At 43.2% G+C, this 21,163-nt stretch overlaps 1 protein-coding gene across 1 annotated transcript in view; it reads right to left on the bottom strand.

Annotated features, from left to right (window-relative positions):
• SETBP1 (SET binding protein 1) overlaps positions 1 to 21,163 on the bottom strand; it is a 217,755-nt gene that overhangs the window by 31,130 nt on the left and 165,462 nt on the right. Inside the window, exon 3 of the mRNA XM_063958283.1 lies at positions 3,821 to 7,244. Coding sequence (XP_063814353.1) covers positions 3,821 to 7,244 — 3,424 coding nt within the window. The remainder of the gene's footprint in view (positions 1 to 3,820; positions 7,245 to 21,163) is intronic.

The raw sequence follows: 21,163 nt of genomic DNA, 5'->3' as shown, positions 1-21,163 counted from the left end.
CACAGCGGCAGAAGCTAAGCATTCCAAGGATGCTTTGGGTGACTCTTTGGCGGCTTGCCTCGAGGACAAGGCAGAAGCTGGGTGAATGGAACACTCTTCGCTCAGGCGGTGGCTTTCTGAGTTGCAGAGTGTCATTTGCAAGTGTCCTGCATGTAAAATACAGGTATGACTGGGCAGTGAGGACGCCCTTCCTTAGGTCCTGCACCCTAGGCAGCAGCAACCCCTAGTTACAGCCTTGGACACACACATGAAAAGAAGGTACCAAGACTGGGCGGTGAAGGGATAAGACTCATCTTACCACTGTCAGACAGTAACACACAGGAGCCGATCAAGCTAGACTGCCCTAGTGAACTTCCATTGGTAAATTGTGGTGACAGCGTGCTCTGAAGGTTCTACTACTGCCGGGAATTAAAAGACCCCTTCATCCTTGTGGCTTAGACAATTTAATGAGAAGAAATGAAGTATAAAAGTAGCATTATTATTATTCTTTCGGTTCTTCTTTCCTGTTCCACACTGCCTCAAAAGTCTAGGGTTCCATAACACTGCAACTATCACCAAGACCTGCATGAAAATGGTGTGCTCACAGAACAGAACGATTAGGTGTGGGTGATAATTACAGAGTTATAATAAAACACAAAGTTCACCTGGGGACACTAAGTTTGGGCGGAGGTCTCCTTTAAAGGCCAGCGTGCAGAGATTCCATACTCCCAATAATATTTCCAGTGACTTTTTTTGGTTCCCTTTTAGATCTGTATAAATTGTATTTTAGCCATTCTACCATCATATATCTGGCCAATAGAAAATTAATCAAGTCTCTGAGCTCACTGTTGAACACCAAAGTCCATTTAATTACGGTTTAGTTTTCACTGTAGTTTTTAATTAAGAGAACATGTTTCCAACAGAACTGGAGTAATATCCTTACAAAGAGCCATCGCACAAGTTGCAATCACAAAACCAATGAACATTTTAATTGAGCTGCCTTTTTTTCCTGAAAACATTAAAACGACTTGAAACATAACATGGCCCCTGTTTTAATTACACTGAAATATAATTATGCCCTGAAAGTAAATGTATACATTAATTCAAATAATCCTTTTCCAAAGAACTACACCCAAAATGTGAGTTATTCTTAATTAGCATTAAATAATGCAGGGTGCGATTTTTAACGGCATTATACTGGGATATTGGAATTCCTCCTGATAACTTCAAGGCAAGGCTGCACAATATAGCTTACGCTCACTGGATGGAGTCCTTTTCTGGCTGCGCCAGCCAATATTCAACCCGTCTACTGACCAAAAAATAGTGATACGTGGCCTGATTCACAGGTCTTTTGGTGGTTGCCCAACTGCCACTTTATTGAAATGGCGCTACAATGCGGTTCCCTGTTGTACATCCATGTTTCAATGTGCAAGGACTGTACACTGTAATAGTACCTGGTACGCCTTTAGAGACCACCATCGTTGCACCATCAAAACTTGCACCAGCCCTATGGCATCGTGGACTCTAAAGTAAACGACTGAACATGTGTGCGCAAATATTACAGCAACACATTCTTATAATACGGCCATAAGACGGGCCAACTCTGTGCGTCTGATCAGCAACCGCCCAGGAACACCAGAACTTTTCCCAGACATTTCTAATACCTTGGGTATCTGTGCTTTTCTGTGTACACACTGGGGCAGATGTACAGCATTAACCTGGAGAAGGTATAAAGAAGTGATAAAGCAGTGATAAGTGGAAGGTGATAATGCACCAGCCGATCATTACAGATTTAAAAAATGATAGGAACCGATTGGCTGGTACGTTATCACCTTCCACTTATCACTGCTTTATCACTTCTTTATCCCTTCTCCAGGCTTAATACATCTGCCCCACTGTGTAAAACATGCTCCGCACGAGTCTTTAGGGATTTTTGTGCACATGCCCAGTGGCAAAGAACGGCACAACCACGTGAACATCACATTACGTACGGTTCTGAATTAGGCCCATGGCATATTTTTTCCAGGGCAAAGTGATCCAGAACTCCAGGGGTCTTGGTGTTTTAATTCCTGTACCAGATGGGTCAAAAATAAAATTAAACCCAACTGCTACTTTCATTCATTCATTGTCCACAAACTGACTGAAAAAAACTAAGAAACCTGTACATGTAAAATTAAACCCAATTGCTACTTTCATTCATTCACTGTAAACAAACTGACCGTGAAAAAGACAAAGAAACCTGTACATGTAAAAGATATCAGAATGATCCATTCTATGTGAAATTACTTAATACAAAATTTAGTCACCGTTGAGAGTACAATATCTGATCAAGTAGCTCTCAAATGGGTGTCACTGATGAACACTGAATTCACCTGGGCCAAGGGCATACCCTCCAACATGACCATAGGGAAGCCACACCACCTGCCAGTGAATCCCAGCCGGTGATGTTTGGTAGCGTTTGGGGTGGTAGTTAGTGTGGCTCCCCTATTTGAGTTTTGGACTGTACTGCAGCCCCAGCCCGCCCTGGAGCTGCCACTTGCAAGGAAGTCCAAGAACAGAACAATTTGTACCTAATGGAATGGGTCATATTGGAGAGTATGCGAGGGCTTCTAATGATATACACCATAGGTCCTATGCTACCATCCTCTATTGAGGAGACCTTAACTCTCTGTAACATCTATGGCTGAGTTTCTAACTTGGTCTTCAAGGCACCCTAAGGGGTATATTTACTAAAAAGTGCAGGTTTTTAGAAGTGAAGATGTTGCCCATAGCAACCAGATTCTACTAATTTATCTAGCACTTTCTGGAAGATAATAGCTAGAGGCAACATCTCCCCTTCTATAAACCATACTTTAGAAAATATACCCATAACAGTCCAAGTTTTAATGATATTCATGCTTACGCACAGGTGACTTAGTACGTCAGCCAATAGGATTTAACCATCTGTGCTCAATCATGGATATCCTCAAAACCTGGACTGTTAGTTGTTGAAGGCCGAATTTAGGGACCATTGCTCTATGGAAAGCTAGTTTCTAGAGAGACCACACAGCGCCTGTATGAACTGTGTAAATTCTAAATTCTGTCCATGTGCGCTGCAATTCTGAAAATTAAGTCATTTTTAGACTGACTTATGTCTCAGTGACGCCAAAAAGACTGATCCTAATCTATTTTGGATTAAGGTCAGATGGCATACAGCACTGGCAGGAAATTTAGTTATATAATGTCCGAGGCCTGACCGTGCGGCACCAAACTGTGGAGGCACTTGGGCTCTGGGGTCACATGTGCCCATGTATGGGTACCTACTTTGATGTGCATTTACTTCCCTAAAGACTGTTCCCAATGAAAACGTGTTGAATAGTGACTAAGTTAGTGTTTGCGGGCCGCACTGGGTGGCCCCATAACCTTCAAAAGTGCTGCAAATTATTCTCAATTTTAGAAGTGAGTTAAAGTAGAACATCCATCATTTAATCTAGGACAAACCAATAGGTTAACAATCACTTGGTTGAGAGACGAACCAGCCCTTACTTATTACTGTTCTCTTTTTGCAGGAATAATATTTTACTGAAACTATCCACTTATTGAGCATTGTCCAGAGATACATCTACAATCAGGCAATAGATAACCCCCCAAAAAATAAAACATAGAATACCAAACTAAAAAGAAAAAAAGAATGAACCCCAATTTTTTTTTTTTTAAAAGCAAATACCACATCTATGTTTATAAATAAGCATAATATGTGCCAATTTAATTTTTAAACCATAAGTTTACATATACAGTAGTGGTGCTTCAACACTAGTATACATTTAAGCTTACTGTAGAGCGGAACAGAAACAGGTCTTACCTGATCCTGAAGGATCAAAGGCATTTCTGTCCTTCTTGTTCATTCGAAATGACTGAATGTCCTTCTCTCTATAGGATCCAAATCCTTCAAATGTCCTCCTTTTATTGCCATTCAATTCTCCATCTCTCTTGTCATTGGATGAATTAATTTCCCCGAAAAGGTCGGAAGAATCTGTTCGGGAACTGCAGTCATTCCCAGAATACCTTTTCAAACAGTTTTCAACAGATTCATTGCTTAAGTCAGTTTTATCTTTCGATTGAGTCCAGTGCTGACCATCTGAAAGTGATAACGATGAAAGTGTGTCCACTTCAAAGGACGATTTTGGACCTCTTTGTCCAGTTTCACAATGCTGGTGCTTCGGCCTCTCTTTATATTTGTTTTTATCATTTGCTGAGGAAAGGTCTTTGCTAGAATTGCTGAGTTTCTCGTTTGCAGCATGACCTGAAAAGCTTGTGGACTTGCCTGAAAAGAGACCACTGAAATCACCATGTCCACCAAGGACACGATCATCCTTATGTTTGTGCTTATGTTTGTGTTTCCTTTTGTGAAGACGGCTGCTTGAAAGTCCAACAGCTCCAGTTTTGGATGAGGTCATGTCGCCTAAGCCCATACCTACTGATGTCTGCAGGTGTACGCCGTGTTTGGTTTTATGCTTGGCAACAGCAGACATTTTCATATGAGAGGATGTGTGGAACTGTGGTGGTGGAACAGAGGGCCTCATAAATGGAGAAGTTGCCCCAAGTGTGTGAGACAGATACAAAGGAGCTGGATACTGACCATAATAACCAAGGTTCATCATAGGCATTGATGTGTAAGGCATTCCATATGGTGCATAGTAACTTCCACTGGGAATAGGGTATCCAAACCCTTGTAAAAAAGGCACCTTTGTCATGGTGTCATTGGTTTTGGCAGGCCTACCACGCTTTTTCTTTGACTTCAAGTCAGAGGTCCGGCGAAGGTAGAGCAATGGGTCATACTGTATATATGGCACTGGGTAATAGTGATCAAAGTTTATCCTGAAGATACTGGGATAAGGATTTTCATGGTAGAATGTGTAACTCCTGTGGGAAATTCTGAAGACTTGAAACTTGTTTATAAGGTCTTCAAGATCTGCAAGGAACTGCAGATTGTCCCTGTTCTGCAAACCTTTCCTCTTTCGCTTGTGCTTTGGCTTTTTAACACTTTCATGAACAAGAAAGTTGTCAACGATTAGATGTTTCTGTCGGTGGCCATGCTTGGTCTTTGTGCTGGTTTCAGATGGAGTAACCTCTGGATTATCAAGGGTGCAAAAATCAAAGGAGTACCTCCTACGAGATTCTGAGCTCTTCTCAGCTTGGTCAGAAGTGCTGTTGTTGTCTGTACCAATTCCGCTGTCACTCGGGATGGTTTCTTCACTGTGAGACTCGCTTACTGGTGACAGTGTGACCTCTTTTAAGGAGCCTATCTCACACAGATGAGAAGGTGAGTGAGCCATTAATCTTGGTGGCGACAACTTCCATGAACTGCCGCTTATTCCTTTCTGGGTTTTCGTTGGAAGAGCACTGATTGGTTGAAGATTTGGCATAGTTTTTAAATCTGAAAATATTGTGTCAGTGCTGGCAGGACTATGATTTCCATTAGAACCTATAAGGTGTGTAGCAAAACTGTGAATAGCTGCTGGTGAAGATGCCACGAAGGACTGCAAGTTGGAAGGCACTGCTGGGATTTCGGGCTGGCTAGAAACAGGCCTGGTCTGTTTAATAGCTGTTCTACGTTCATTTTGCTGGGGAACCTGCTCTGCTCTCGGCTTTCTCCCCCTTTTCTTACCTATGTAGATTGTCCCCCTCTTACTGACATTAATTTGCTTGCCCAACCTGGCATCAAGAGTTGTCGTTACAGTTGCTATTGCATTCGACTGTGGTTGAGATTTAGATTTCAAGGCTATGCTGCTTGAGCAAGACAAAATTTGGTTCAGGATATTTTTTCTTTTGAGCGTTTTCATTTTGTTAATGGTTCTAATTGTTTTTTTATCCAATATTCCAAGCTTTCCAACTTTTTTGTGAAATTCTAACTCACTGATGGATTTTTCGATGGAAGGCGTTATATGGACCAGGTCAGCAAGGTTATGCCTACCCTTTCTCTTCTTCATACCAGGGAACTCTCGGTTGATGGGACTTACTGGGCTAGTAGACGTTCCTTCATGGATTGTCTCAACAGTAAGCAAAGGTTGTTTCTTTGGTCTACCCCTTTTCTTTTTCACCGGCATAATCACTGTAAGGCTATCTGTATTTGTATAAAGTGGGCTGGAAGGAGTTATTGGGTAAGCAGACGGAGGATCTACCACAATTTTTTCAGAAAGAGAAACTAGATTTTCATGGGGAGTATTTATTTTAGGTTTCCCGCATGCCCATCTTTTCTTTGCAGCTAATTTGGGGTGATGTGACTCGGGCAACTTAGACCTACAGCTATCGGAAATGGCTTTTGGTACAGGTAGGGCAGCCGATTTTTGCAGACGGGTTATGCCATTTATGAATGTTTTTCTTTCACTTACATTCAAGTCCGTTAACTTTGATGGCAGTTCATGACTGGTAACTTTACCCTGTTTTACTATTCTGCTGTCTTTCTTGTTTGCTTGGGGTTGAGAAGCGACTTGATTGCTCATTTCATTAGTTACTGGCCGCCCAGAAAGCTGGTCCTGGTCTGGTACCTTTTTGTCTACAGCTGGTTTCAGAGTAGGTTTCTTTTTCCTTCGATTCAAAGGTGGATCGACTGGTGTGGATTTGATAGGAATTGTGATGCGCACATGGCTTGAATCACTTTCGCTCATATTCACTGAGGTGGCATCTTGCCGTTGCTGAGTAGCTGGCAGACTCTCAATATCTTTATTCGCCTCCGCAGTGTCGTGACTTTTGAGATCAAGTGCTTTTGGGTTATTTTTTGCCCGCTCAGGTTCTGTCACCTGCACATTTTGATTTGCCTCCTTTTTGCCAGATTTCTTTTTTGCATTACCAAAGGGTTGCTCGGGTGGGCCAGTAGCCACACCTTTTTGGTCCTCTACGGGTGAAAGCCCATTACTTTCGGCATTGTTAGGAGCAGATGAAACGCTGCTGCTACTCGGCGAAGAGACGGAACTGCCGGTTGGACTTTCCTTTGAAGTTGAAATGTGACTCCAAGGACTCCCCACGTTAGATTTTTTTGATTGAGATTTGAGAAATGGAGACGACATCTCCGGATTTGGACTTTTGGTGACATTAGAGGCCTCTTTGCCGGTTTCTGCATTCAGAAATCCACTCTGCGCTGACTGGCCAGAGTCTGAGTTCGGTAACCAGTCCAGATGGTGCTGGTTATTTTTCTGCTGGTGCTTTGGTCTTAAGGTGTCAGTGGTGATGTCTGAAGGAACACTGGAGTCGTAGTGAAGGCCATGTTTCTGTAACTTCTCATGCACCTAAAAAGGAAAACAAAGGCTCATTATTCATGCAGAATCATTGCAAAACATTTACGTTCAAAATGACAAAACTGTAACATTAAGCAGCACACAACTTTTTACTACTGAGGTTGACAATACACTATTTTTCAACATAATGTTTTGAGAGACTGTCCATCTACAGATGACCATTTGTGTTGTACAGGCCATGTCAGGCTGTACTGCACCAAATGACAAACGGTTAATGCTCTCCTTTTAGTGGTTACCTGGCTTCAGTTAGCCCTACAAGAAGGGATCCAGTAAGGATCTCGGCAGTCAAAATACAGACATTATTTGGAATGACGACACCGGCATCCTGAATAGAGTCACAAGCCTGGCGTCTGAATCCTGACTACTGGAATCCCAAATTAACATCAGCTGACCAAACTGACAGGTAAGCCGCGGGGGTGTGTGTGTGTTAGGTTTAGGCCAGAGGTTCCCAAACTGTATGCCGTGGCTCCCTGGGGTGCCTCGGGACACTTGCAGGGGTGCCCTGGGTTGGAGGTCCAGGACCAATTCAAATTATTCATGGTCAATATAACAGGCAAAAACAGTGCTGGTGGCTGCCAGTCATAAAATATGTGGCCAAACAGAAGCAAATCTTGTCCCTCACCACACAACTGACCCTAAGGATGACATATAAACGCGATCTACTTAATGTAATATTTCTTAATAAATTTCCCAATAAGAAATTTTTGGCCTAGGGGTGCCGTGAAAAAAATTGTGATATTCTAGGGCGCCGTGATTCAAAAAAGTTTGGAAACCACTGGTTTAGGCTGTGCGGGGAGGGTTGGGGTTAGGCTGCAGGACAGTGGGGTTAGGTTTAGGCAGCGGGGAGGAGGGGTTTGGTTTAGGCACCCCCGGGGAGAGTTACGTTTAGGCTGCAGGGGGATAGGGTTAGGTTTAGGCTGCAAGATAGGAGGGTTAGGGTTCCATTGGTGAGCAGCAAGTATACTTCCCCTGTTGAGATTCTGCACATCAGTATGCCACTATCGGTATTCTGACCGCCGGCACTGTGATCCCAACCCCTACAAGAACACACCATTAAAATCAAGAGTGTCTTACAAAAAAAAAAAAAAAAAATTAATTCCCACAAAGAATAACAAAAAAAGCAATAATTATATAACCAAAGAAACCATGTCGCTTTAGTTCCAATATCCAATGTGAACTGGCCCCAGGTACAATTGTATACAGAGATATTGGCCGGTATCCGTTCAGATGGTCGACCATGTTATGGTCGACAGTCATTAGGTCGACCACTATTAGTCGACATTTACATGGTCGACATGGACACATGGTCGACACATGAAAATGGTCGACACATGAAAAGGTCGACACATGAGTTTTTGAACTTTTTTTTCTTTTGGGGAACTTTTCCATACTTTACGATCCACGTGGACTACGATTGGAACGGTAATCTGTGCCGAGCGAAGCGGTATGCGAGGGGACGCGGTGCACTAATTGGGGTTCCCAGTCACATTACGCAAAAAACGACACCAAGAAAAGTAAAAAAAACCATGTCGACCTTTCATGTGTCGACCATGTGTCCATGTCGACCATGTCAACGTCGACCAATAGTGGTCGACCTAATGACTGTCGACCATAACATGGTCGACCATTCATACCGGAACCATATTGGCCACCTGTATTCCTGGAACCTGTGACCCATATCTATTTCAATGTAAAAACAACTAACTACAGTAAGGACATTTAAACCCTGTGCTGGGTCAGCGATTAGTATTCTTTTTTTTTTAAATTGTTTTGAAGGAATCAGGGGGCGCACGCAGATTATAATCACCGGGCGCGGCAAGATCACTATACGTCAGATATGCCAAGAATAAGCCACAAATAACAAATAGCAATTAATTACATTACACTTATCTGCCAGTGACCTATAACCCTATGTTCCCTCAGCCTAAGAGGGACTTTAATGTGACAATGAGAAGATGATACTGTCATATTTACCTCTCTCTGAACGATAAGAGATTAAATATCCCAGCAGGACGTGGGTGGCCTCAGCGGACTCGATGTCACCCGAGACGCTCAGGTTCTTGCAGTCCTAAGTCTATTTACAGATTTATTGCCACAGTTGAAAAGTAATTATTACGGTCTAATTAAGGAAGAGGACTATTATTCATACAGATTTAACCTATTATATACTGCCGCCATTAATCTCTACGAAGCTTTGTATGGATTTTAATATCTCCTATGTCATACTCATAAAATGCACAGTTCATCTGCCGAGACTCGCGAGTCCGCAGCAGTTATGGATTTATAATTGTAGAATGAAATCGCCCTTAATCCGAAATCGGGGGCATAGTATCCAATAGCATACAGACTCGTCTTCTGCTCCAACAAATATATATATTATATTGAGTAGAAAATAAATGACAATCCAAACAGAAATTTACTGACACTCCAGTAAAACATCTAAGATCTTGCGGCAGTTGCTATACTGCTGCCTGTAGTTTCATTCAGTAAGTCCACTATACGTATACAGTATCTATCTATCTATAGTATATATATATATATATATATATATATATATTATGCAGAGATGGGCGGCACTCACGGCGCAGGAAAAACAGACAAGCAAGTCTGGAAGTTTCAATCAACGTTTCAATGTGTATTATAACATTTTCGTCAGGAATGTTATAATACACATTGAAACGTTGATTGAAACTTCCAGACTTGCTTGTCTGTTTTTCCTGCGCCGTGAGTGCCGCCCATCTCTGCATACTACATTGGACACAGCGCTGCTGTAACCAGGGAGGGCACAGGCCATACCTCTTGTATTTAGAGTCTTTTGGGAATTGGGAGTGCCGTGAACCTGTCAAATATATATATATATATTGTCAAAGTCAGAAAAATATCTCTATGCACACTACCATATTTGCACCTCACACAGGTCCGTGCTGCGCATGCGTACGCTCTCCCGTACGTGCGCATACTCACAGTCGCGGGCACCCGCAGGCGCATGGTATGCGTATTTACGGTAGAGTTTATGCGATCGTAGCGTGCGACTCAATCATTACATATTTTCACTAATAATGTATTTTGTAGATCATGGTCCCTTTGATAGATTCTGAAAGTTTGGTTAATATAGAATGTTTATGAACAGAGGAATCCCTCTTTGTTTGATACGAAGGGTCAGACAGGAGTAATACAGTGGTGTTTAGTATCCATCGGAAGAATATTTAATTAGAAATATTCCGGTGTTGGTTTGAAGCAGATCAATCGCTCGTGCGAATAGTTATGGACATAAGAAGTTTATGAACATTTACTTTATTTGCACTTTATTACCCATGCGGCGGGAAACCCAGTTTCCCTCCCACCTGAGCAGTTGGAAATAGTCACAGCCCACCTGTATGAATCAACCTATGACCTTTTGTTATAATGCGAAGCCGAATTCCTATGTCCAATGAACAATGAGATTGTAGGGACCATTGAATTGTATTGTGTGTGGGGCATAAATAGGCAGGCCGACCGTATCCAGTTCTCTCTCTCTTCAACGGTTCTCATTGCTGATAATCGGGAGCTGGATATCGAGGCGCATGCGATCGTTTCCCCTTGTGCGAAAGTTTTCTCCGTAATCATATTGTCTTACTGTGAGCCATCTCTCTCTCTCTCTCTATCTCTCTCGTATTTTCCTTTAATTGTATTGTATTGTATTTCCTGTGTAGTTTATCTGGTTAGTTGGTTTATGTTATATTGTAGTGTATCATTTGTACTGTGATTCCTTTTGCAAGTATAATAGTTATAATACATATAATAGGTTTTGGACCCTAAGCCCAGGTATCTGTGTATTCTTTATAAGGGTTAAGTATTCTCTGAGCGTCGGTGACGCTCAAGCAGCTTTGTAGTTAATCAGGTTACACCAGGTTGCACTTACACTCTGTCTCTACACTAAGGTATACTGTGTATCTCATCGTTAAAGGTATAGATATAAAGGTTTAACGTTGTAAGCGTCTGCACCGCTGGTGATCTCCTCGTGGTCCCGAGCGTACGCTACGCTATAGCGAATCATTACGTTAGTCGGCAGCCAATAGCGTGCCTGCCTGTGATCACTGGGCCGTAAGCGAACGTGACGCTTGAGCGTCTCGACTACGGTTGAGCGATCGCTACACAACTTGCGTACCCTTACGGTACTTCTTACGTAGATAGCGTATAGTGTTCTTAGACATCTTAAAGTGTTTTATATACGATAAATATTTTGCTTTATCAATTGGCGGCTCGCCCGTCCTTCACATATCTGCACTAGGTAGATCAGCAGACATTATCCCTCAGCAAAGGGCGGGAGGTTGTATCCCTCGTAGTGCTGACAGGATAAGCGTCTGCTTCGCTTAGGTAAAGAGTGCTGAAGGAATCCGGGAACCGGAGGTAAGAACAAAACGCTAGTGTCTTTTAAAACTGTTTATTTTTCTGTCTTGCGTACACACGCACACATATATATATCTGCATTTCTTTTTCTTTTTCATTTTCGTATATCACTCTCCTGTCTGCCAGTTTTATAGTTGATAGAAGTGCTAAAAAAAGATTTGCCGTTATTTCATAGTTTAAGAGTAAAGGTAATATAGTTAAAAGATAGACAAACACACAGTTTTGCCTGGGAGATAAGGCGAAGTCAGTGTGTTGTGTGGTAGATGATCAAGGATCATCTACATTGATAAAAGTATAAATTGTGTTACGGTGGATCTTTGCTTTGCGTATACGTGTCTCTAACAAAGACCTGCGTACGCAATCCAAAGGCCGACGCACGCAGCGTACGTTACGCAACGGAGCGTCCGGTTACGCCCACGTAGCTCAAGTCACGATAAGTTGATAAATAACGCAAAGCGATAAATAACGCGAGGCGAGAAATAACGCAAGTCTATTTTTGGGTGTCCGAAATTTAATTAACAGATCCTGCTCCTAATTGGTAACACACCTGATCTGAAGAAAAATTTCTGCGCAGAAATAGAAATAGAAAACAAAAGTGTACATGTGATGAGTGAGTGTTTTTACAATTTTTAAAGGTTGAACCACAAGAAAAGTCGAGTACTCGTGAGGTACATGCGTGTAAGTGACGTGCACGGTGGCTAGGGAGGCATCTCTGGTTAAATATACAATTTTGAGCATTAGAGTATAGCAGACCAGGAGGTCATACTGTAACAAGACCAGGAGGTCATACTGTAACAAGACCAGGAGGTCATAACAGACCAGGAGGTCCAGGTACAGCCGACAAGGAAGTCCGCTATACAGTTCACAGGCACAACACCGAAAAGGGTTGGTGCAACACCCATATAGGCCATATAAGCTCTGGCTGAAGGAATTCGCAGTCGTAAGTTTCGATTCCATTGGTCTTTCCGTACATAAGCTTAGTTGTTTGTGTACTGAACGACTGGACCGCACGTAAGTGTGTGCAGTAGTTAGTAATCTGACCTAATACCATTAGAGTAAAGGGGTCACAAACGCTATCTGTACACTCTAACGTGATTTGTGTAATTTTTTTATTTTAAGGGAAGTTTGCTGCTCACTCAGGAACTATCCAGCAACCAATAGTTACTGGAAAGAGTAAGTGTTCTTCGGATAACCCTCGCAGGTTCCAGTAAATAGAGGTTCAGGTCGCAGGGGCCCTAGGTCGAGTACGCCAGCACCATATCGGTGTGATCAGGTCGTATTGGTCGGCGTGGGCGAGTGAGTGGGGTACTCGGTAAACCGCCACCGTCAGCCTATTGTTGACATTTGGTTTTGCGTAAAGGGTTGGCTAAATAAAGCAACACTTTCGAACTATGGGGGCCACTTGTTCAGGTAGGGGGCGATCAACCTCGGTTCGGGTTGATTCAGTGGTCCGACCAATTGGGTCGGCCAGGTATATAATGTGTGAGAAATATGGAAGTCACACAGAAACTTTATGTGATGAATGGGAGAGAATGACTGTACATGACGGGGAGAAATTCCCAAGAGTAGGGAGCTTCAGCTCAGAAGTGTTACAAAATTTAAGGAGGAGGATATGTCTCATAAAATCAACAAAGAGACGAATCCAGCATTATGATTATTTACAGTTGTGGCAACAGGAAGGTGAGATACAGAGAGGTTTGGCTCAGGCGGTGGGATCTGGCTCTAACAGAAAACTGATTGCCACGGCCCCACCGCCACCATATATATCAGGAGAGAAGTTGATTGCGGAGAAAGACGCACTGAGGTGTAACACAAAACCACTTAGTAACTGTGTAAATGTTAATGATAATGTTAACCCATTAACCCATGCAAGTATTAACCCGTGCAAGTTGTACCCTGTTTTGAACTTTCCTCAGGAGTGTGATCAAGAGGACGAATCGGCAACGATTTCAGCGCTCTCTCTAGCAGCCACCATAGCAGAGACCACAGTAGGCACAGCTCCACCCACGAGATTAGTAAAGGCCCCTAGCGGAGGGATAGGTGAGGTCGTATCAACTGGTAAGTACGGCACCATGCATTATGCTGAAACTATTTCACCACAGCCTGTAGAATCTACACAGAATGAGGTTGTTAGAATTACACCTGTTAGAGTAATAGCAGTGCCAAATGGGAAAACAGACGCATCAGGAGCCACTCCCATTAGGAACATTGCCATGTACACTCCATTTTCCCGAATGGAATTAAGGACCATAGTGTCTGAATTTCCTGACCCTAGAAAAGACTTAGTTGCCAGTCAAAAATACATCAAAGACTTAGGTAACACTGCAGAGCCCAACAATAAAGACTGGCAGATATTGCTGAGAGCATGTTTACCCTCAAATGTCGACGCAACTCAATTTTTAGCTGATTGCGGACTAGATCATGATGTACCTCTTACAGATGTGTACAACCAAGATAATGTGAAAAGAATAAACTTGCAGCTAAAAGAGTATTTCCCAGCAGTAGCTAAATGGAATAAGATATTCTCCATTAAACAGAAGGAGTCAGAGACAGCTGCAGAGTATTTTCACAGAGCATTATTAGAAATGGCAAAATACACAGGCATAGAGGACATTAAAACAGACACAAACCATCGGGAAGTAGCAGTATCGGTACTGATGGATGGTTTAAAAGAGTCATTGAAGACTAGGGTACAGACCACACAACCATGTTGGCGAGGTCTGTCTGTGGCTACTTTGAGAGAGGCTGCTATTGATCACGATAGAAACATCACCAGACACAGGGAACAACAAGGTGATAAATTAATGTCAGTAAGTATACAGGCCCTGACCACAAGGCAGCCTTTGTTTGTATCACCAAATCCTGTGGGTAAGTCAAGTATGGTTACTTGTTATTCTTGTCACAAACAGGGACACATGGCACGAGATTGTAGAGTAAAGAATCCACGAAACTCATACCAACCCCCTAGACAACGACACGACACACGACATTGGGAGCAAGGTCCGCAGAAACGGAGTTATGAGCCACATACAGGGGAAACAAAAAGATATCCCCCAAACAGAGACTGGCATGCCTCTGGTAGTTCCCAACTATCTCCCTCACAAGTAGTTGCTGCCAGCGGGATTCAGGGAGGTCACCATACCCAATAGGGGTGTGGCCATACCTGTAATCTGCAGCCAGTAAAATTAATTGCCAACCTTGGAAGTGAACCCGAGATCGCAATTAATGTAGCTGGTAAAACTTTAAACTTTCTTGTAGACACAGGGGCGGCCAAGTCAGTGATAAATTCGACAGTGGGCATGAGAACCACTGGTAGGACAATTCCAGCCATGGGAGTAACAGGAGTAGTCCAGCACTACCCTGTTAGCAAACCAGCCGAGATTACAATAGGGCCTTTGCATACCAAGCATTCCTTTTTGCTGGCTGCATCGGCACCAACCAGTCTCCTGGGAAGAGACTTACTGTGTAAAATGGGGTGCGTCATTTATTGTACTCCTGAAGGTGTATTCTTGGACATACCTGAGAAACACGCTCAGGAAATGCGAGACATGTTAGACTCCCCATCAAAATTAATGTCACATACCATTATGACAAATAGGAATCCATCCCAAATAGAAGAGATGACATCTCAGATACCAGAGTCACTTTGGACAAAAGACGGACAAGACACTGGATTAATGGCAAACGTAGCTCCAGTAGTTGTACAAGTAAAAGATGGTAGGATAGCTCCAAAAATCCCACAGTACCCTCTGAAGCCAGAGGTGGAGTTAGGAGTTTACCCAGTAATAGAGCACTTGCTACAACAGGGCATTCTGGTAAGAACGTCCAGCACTGCTAATAGTCCCATCTTCCCTGTGAAAAAGAGTGGGGGGAGGGGTTACAGACTAGTGCAGGATCTAAGGGGGATTAACAAAATAGTTGAGAGTCAGTTCCCCGTAGTGCCAAATCCAGCTGTCATCCTAATGCAAATCCCTCCCACTGCCAAATTTTTCACTGTTATTGACCTCTGCTCCGCTTTCTTTTCGGTACCTCTGCACCCTGACAGCCAATATTTGTTTGCATTCACATACAGAGGAGTCCAATACACGTGGACTCGATTACCCCAAGGTTTCATAGATAGTCCAAGTATATTTTCTCAGGCTTTGCATGATTGTTTACAGTCTTTCCAACCAGACAGTGGATCAGTATTGATACAGTATGTGGACGATTTATTACTGTGTTCAGATTCACTGGAAGCATCTCTGAAGGATACGAAACAGCTCCTGTTTCATCTTTCAGACACCGGACACAAGGTGTCCAAAGACAAGTTACAATTATGCCAAACTAAGGTAAAATATTTGGGACACTGTCTAACACAAGGACTGAGACACCTGACCGCTGATAGAATCCAAGCAATTAGAGACATGACTCTGCCACAAACCCAGCAACAGATCAGAACGTTTTTAGGAATGTGTGGGTATTGCCGTAATTGGATCCCAGGGTTTTCCATTTTGGCGTTACCTTTGCAGGAAATGGTCTCCTCAAACAAACCTGATAGGATTTCGCATACAGACGAGTCCGAAACAGCATTTGAGAGACTCAAACAGTGCCTAACGCAGGCACCAGCACTAGGTATGCCAGACTATGGGAAACCCTTTGAACTATACGGAACAGAAAGTGCTGGTTGCGCGGCAGGTGTACTAACCCAAAAACACGGTGATGCCAGTAGGCCAGTTGCATACTACAGCGCTCAGCTAGACACGGTAGCGCGATCCCTCCCCACATGCTTGCGAAGCGTTGCTGCGATAGCATTGCTAGTGACAAAAAGCGAAGATGTCGTGCTAGGCCACAACCTCACAATTCATACGCCACATGCAGTATCAGCCTTATTGAATTCTGCCCAAACCAGACACGTCTCATCAGCGAGGTTTACAAGATGGGAATTGGCACTAATGGCCCCCGTAAACATCACCATAAGGAGATGCAGTGCATTAAATCCTGCAACGTATCTCCCAGGTGTGCCTGGTCAGGCACAAAGGGTGGAAGGTGAGAGTGATGGGGAAGGAGGATTTAATACAAAGGAAGATACACATGATTGTATGGAATATTTGACCCAAAATTTTACCGCAAGGCCTGACATCAGTGACAACCCACTGAAAGATGCAGAACTCACGTTCTACACGGACGGTAGTTGCCATAGACAGTCAGACTCGGGAGACTTGTGTACTGGATACGCAGTCGTAGATGACCAAGACACCATAGAAGCGGAACCGCTAGGCCCACCTCACTCAGCCCAGGTTGCTGAACTGGTCGCCCTAACCAGAGCATGTGAATTGGCTAAGGGTAAGTCAGCCAATATCTACACCGATTCTAGATACGCATTCGGGGTAGTCCATGATTTCGGAGCCCTATGGCGCCTCAGAAATTTCATGACGGCAGCTGGTACACCGGTAGCGCATGCAGCTCACATAAAAAGGCTTCTAACAGCGATACAAGAACCCGACAGAGTGGCTGTTATCAAATGTAAAGCACACACATATAGCCAAGACCCGGTATCACTTGGTAACAGCCGAGCAGACGAAGCTGCTAAGTTAGCAGCTGCTACCCCCATACAGACAGACACCACACAATTGATGGTATTTAATACCATTAACACACAGAAGTTGTGTGAAATGCAAAATTTGTGTTCCACACAGAAAAAGGCAGTCTGGAAGGCAAAGGGATGTGGCCAGGAGTCCTCAGGACTCTGGACGGATGGACATGGTAAACCAGTGGCCCCCAGAGCATATCTTCCATGTCTGGCTGAAGCAGCTCACGGGCTGACTCATCTAGGCAAGGAAGGGATGTGCAAATTGGTAAGAGCCTATTGGTGCGCCCCAGGATTCTCCTCTCATGCGAGTAAAAGAGCAATGTCATGCCTTACCTGTTTGAGAAAGAATATTGGAAAGGCAATACCTACAGAACCATCCCATATCCCACCTGCTTGCGGCCCTTTCCAGGTAATACAAATTGACTTTATACAATTACCCCCTTGTCGGAATTTGAAATATGTACTTGTTTGTATAGATGTTTTCTCAAATTGGGTCGAAGCATTTACTGCGGCTACAAATACCGCTATGTTTACTGCTAAGAAAATTGTGCAGGAATTTGTATGTAGATATGGTATCCCTAGAATAATCGAAAGTGATAGGGGTACCCATTTTACAGGTGATGTCTTTCAAGGAATGTGTAAGTTGATAGCAAGCTGCACACTCCGTACCGTCCACAGGCGAGTGCGAAGGTCGAAAGAGTGAACAGCACTATTAAAAATAAATTGAGTAAAGTGATGGCAGAGACAGGATTGACATGGCCAGAAGCTTTACCCATTGTACTGTACAGCATCAGAACCACTCCCAGGTCCCCTCTTAATATCTTGTTTGGTCGACAACCGCATGTTATGATTAACCCTCAGGATGATTTGAAATGTAACAATGAAGTAACTGTAAAGTACTTGATTAACATGAGTAAACAGTTAAGGAATCAAAATGATAATCTGAAGTTGGTGATTCCTGATCTACCTGATAGTAATTGTCATGACATTGAACCTGGGGATTATGTAATGATACGGAATTTTCTACGCTCAGGTTGCCTTATTGATAGATGGGAAGGACCATACCAGGTCTTATTGACTAGCACTGCAGCATTAAAGGTTGCTGAGAGAGAGACTTGGGTCCATTCATCCCACTGCAAGAAGGTTGCTGATCCAGAGAGGTCCCGTGATAAGGAACAGACGGTAGAGGTTGTATCACTGGAGTGTCTGTTCCAGGAGGACTGAGGCGGCACCTGAGCCTTGAAGACCGAGAGCTGTTGTTGACTCCCCACTCCCTTTTATTATTTTCCTCCACTTCCCATCCCCTCTCCCGCAAATTTCTTTTTCCTCCTTCTCATTCTTCTCTGTTTCCTTCTATAAGATGGACTTGCCCCAAGAGACTGTGATCCGGATTTTCCTGTTGACCATGATGTTGACCAGAGCAGTCTGTTCCGGCAAGAGTACCATGGAGGTCGATAGAGGTTCTGGAATGGGTTCTGATGATAAAGATGGAGGCGTAGTTTTCCAGGATCAACCTAACCAACAAGCAAAGGCGAGTATCAGAAAACGATCCGATAGCATTGACCATAGAAGGAATTGTGACGGATTGTTAGCTGAAGAAAACTGTATCTGTAGGCTCTGTAACAATGTCATTGAAGATGGGTGCATTAAGAAATGCCAATCCAGTTTTAATATCCATATGGACCGGCATCCATTGAGTGACTATCACTCCTTAGTGGGTAATGTGTTAAACAAAACAGATTGTTGGGTATGCTCTCAAGTACCTCAAGGTCATAGCAAATCAGGGCTAGTGCCATTTCCTTTAACGATAGGGGAGGTACTTGAGTTAAATGGTGGGAGACCGGTGGACAGGAGGTTTAATATCTCCAGCCCTCCTAGTTTGAAGCTCCACCAATACCATGTGGATAGGTCCCTATTATGTTTCAACATCTCCAATCCCAGAAAGCCGGGAAATTGGGAAGTGTCATGGAGTAACCACACCATGACCTTTTCGCATAGAGCAGATAGAATGCCTACAGATACAGAGCTTGTACGCCACATAGCCAGTAGAGGAAAATCTTTCCGGTATAGGTACACCTTAGGAAATAGGATTACGAGAGTTGGAGAAGTATCACCAGGATACTGTGCACATATCGTACAACCTGATACGTGTATTAAGCAGATGGAAGAATTAGGGTTAGGAGATTTCACCTGGAAGGTGTGTAATATGGTTATGTCCTTCTCCGTCCCATATGTTCTCCCCGATGATGCATATTTCATATGCGGGAGAAAGGCGTACAAGTGGCTTGCCCCAAACTCTGAAGGATTGTGTTATATTGGAAAAGTATTGCCTGAAGTAATGACTGTAACACATGATAAAATGAAAGACATACATCGTGGTGCCCAAGCTCCTTATACTCACACCCATTACGAGCACGTTGTTAAAAGGCACCTGATAGGGAAGACAGAGCATCCGGCCTCTGATCTGATAAGTGAATCCACCGGGATTCAATTCTTAATCGCGTTAGATTTCACCCGCACCGCTAGAGGAGTGCTAAATTATAAATACATATCGGCGCTCGCAAATTTGTTAGATAATATCACTGAAATGTATGATGACACGTTTAGATATACTGGAAGGGAACTTCAAGCTTATAAAACAGAACTGGTGCAGCATAGAATGGTTCTTAATTACCTCACAGCAGTGACAGGCGGATATTGTGTTACATTGGCAACACAGTACGGCGTGAAGTGTTGCACGTATATCACGAATAGCACCGAGGATCCGGTCGAGGTCATAGACCAAAAGATGGACGATATTCTCCAATTGAAGTGGGAATTTCGCCGAAAACACAATCTCACTCTTGCTGCTGTAGGTAATGAGCTGACTGGTTGGGTGTCATGGTTGAACCCGCAAAATTGGTTCTCTGGTTTGGGAGACTGGGCTCAAGGAGTCATAATGGATGTTGGGAAGTTTCTCCTATGTATCTTAGGTGTTATCATAACGATCGGTTTGATATTTAGATGCGGTCAGGCTTTAATGAGGTGCAATCGTCGTACTAATGTAATGAGTTTGAGGAGTGAGGAAACTGTAATTAACCTGGATTTGATTTATGACCCAATGATAGAAACAATGATGTGATGAAAATGCGATTCCTACGGTCCGTTTCTTTCACCTGTTTTTCTGGTTTTTCTCCAAGATAAAAAGACCCACTTGGACGAGGAAGTTGACGAGACGCTATACAGACCACGGATAGACCAAAGAAGAAGTTTTGACGACTTGAGATATGGACACTTGATGAACTTTGCCATGGATCCCCAGTTTCCCTAGAATTCTTAAACTTACGCTAGCCCAACATTTTTTGTAAATCTAATGGCATTGACAAAGCTTTTTGCTCACACCTAATGGGCAACACAGCGCAAAGAAGACGACTTTCAACTGATACCGAACAAAACTTCAACCGACAGATGTACATTAACCTGACATAGAATACCACCGCATTTACCGTAATTATGTCTTTTCTTCATTTCTACAACCCTCAGGTAATGACACACATAGTATAGGGAATACAAGCACAGATATCAGCAATCACATATTCCCCCATTCATGTATCATCAACTAAAATGTGCTCCCCATTTTGTTCAAAATCCGAAAAGAGCTCGGTAAAGTTTGACAGCCCATCCACAGACCCGTACCACGGGATAAGAAGGAATTCAAATGTATACTTCGCAATACCTCGAAGCTTGATTTACAACACGTACGGCACGATGATACATGACCCCCCAAACATGGACTCATACACGCATGCTTCTGCTATCTCACTAGGTCATACCCTCTTCCCACCTACTCCTCTCTCCTCCCTTACCCAACCATGGAAATGAATTAACCCCTGACATATATATTTTTCTCCTTTTGAAATGTTTTAGAAGGTGGCAGTTATTATTGACTGCCAAAGGGTGGACTGTCAAAGTC

Source organism: Pseudophryne corroboree, chromosome 1 (assembly GCF_028390025.1).
Source record: "Pseudophryne corroboree isolate aPseCor3 chromosome 1, aPseCor3.hap2, whole genome shotgun sequence".
NCBI classification, from domain to species: Eukaryota; Metazoa; Chordata; class Amphibia; order Anura; family Myobatrachidae; genus Pseudophryne; species Pseudophryne corroboree.
This window is presented reverse-complemented; position numbering and strand designations above follow the sequence as displayed.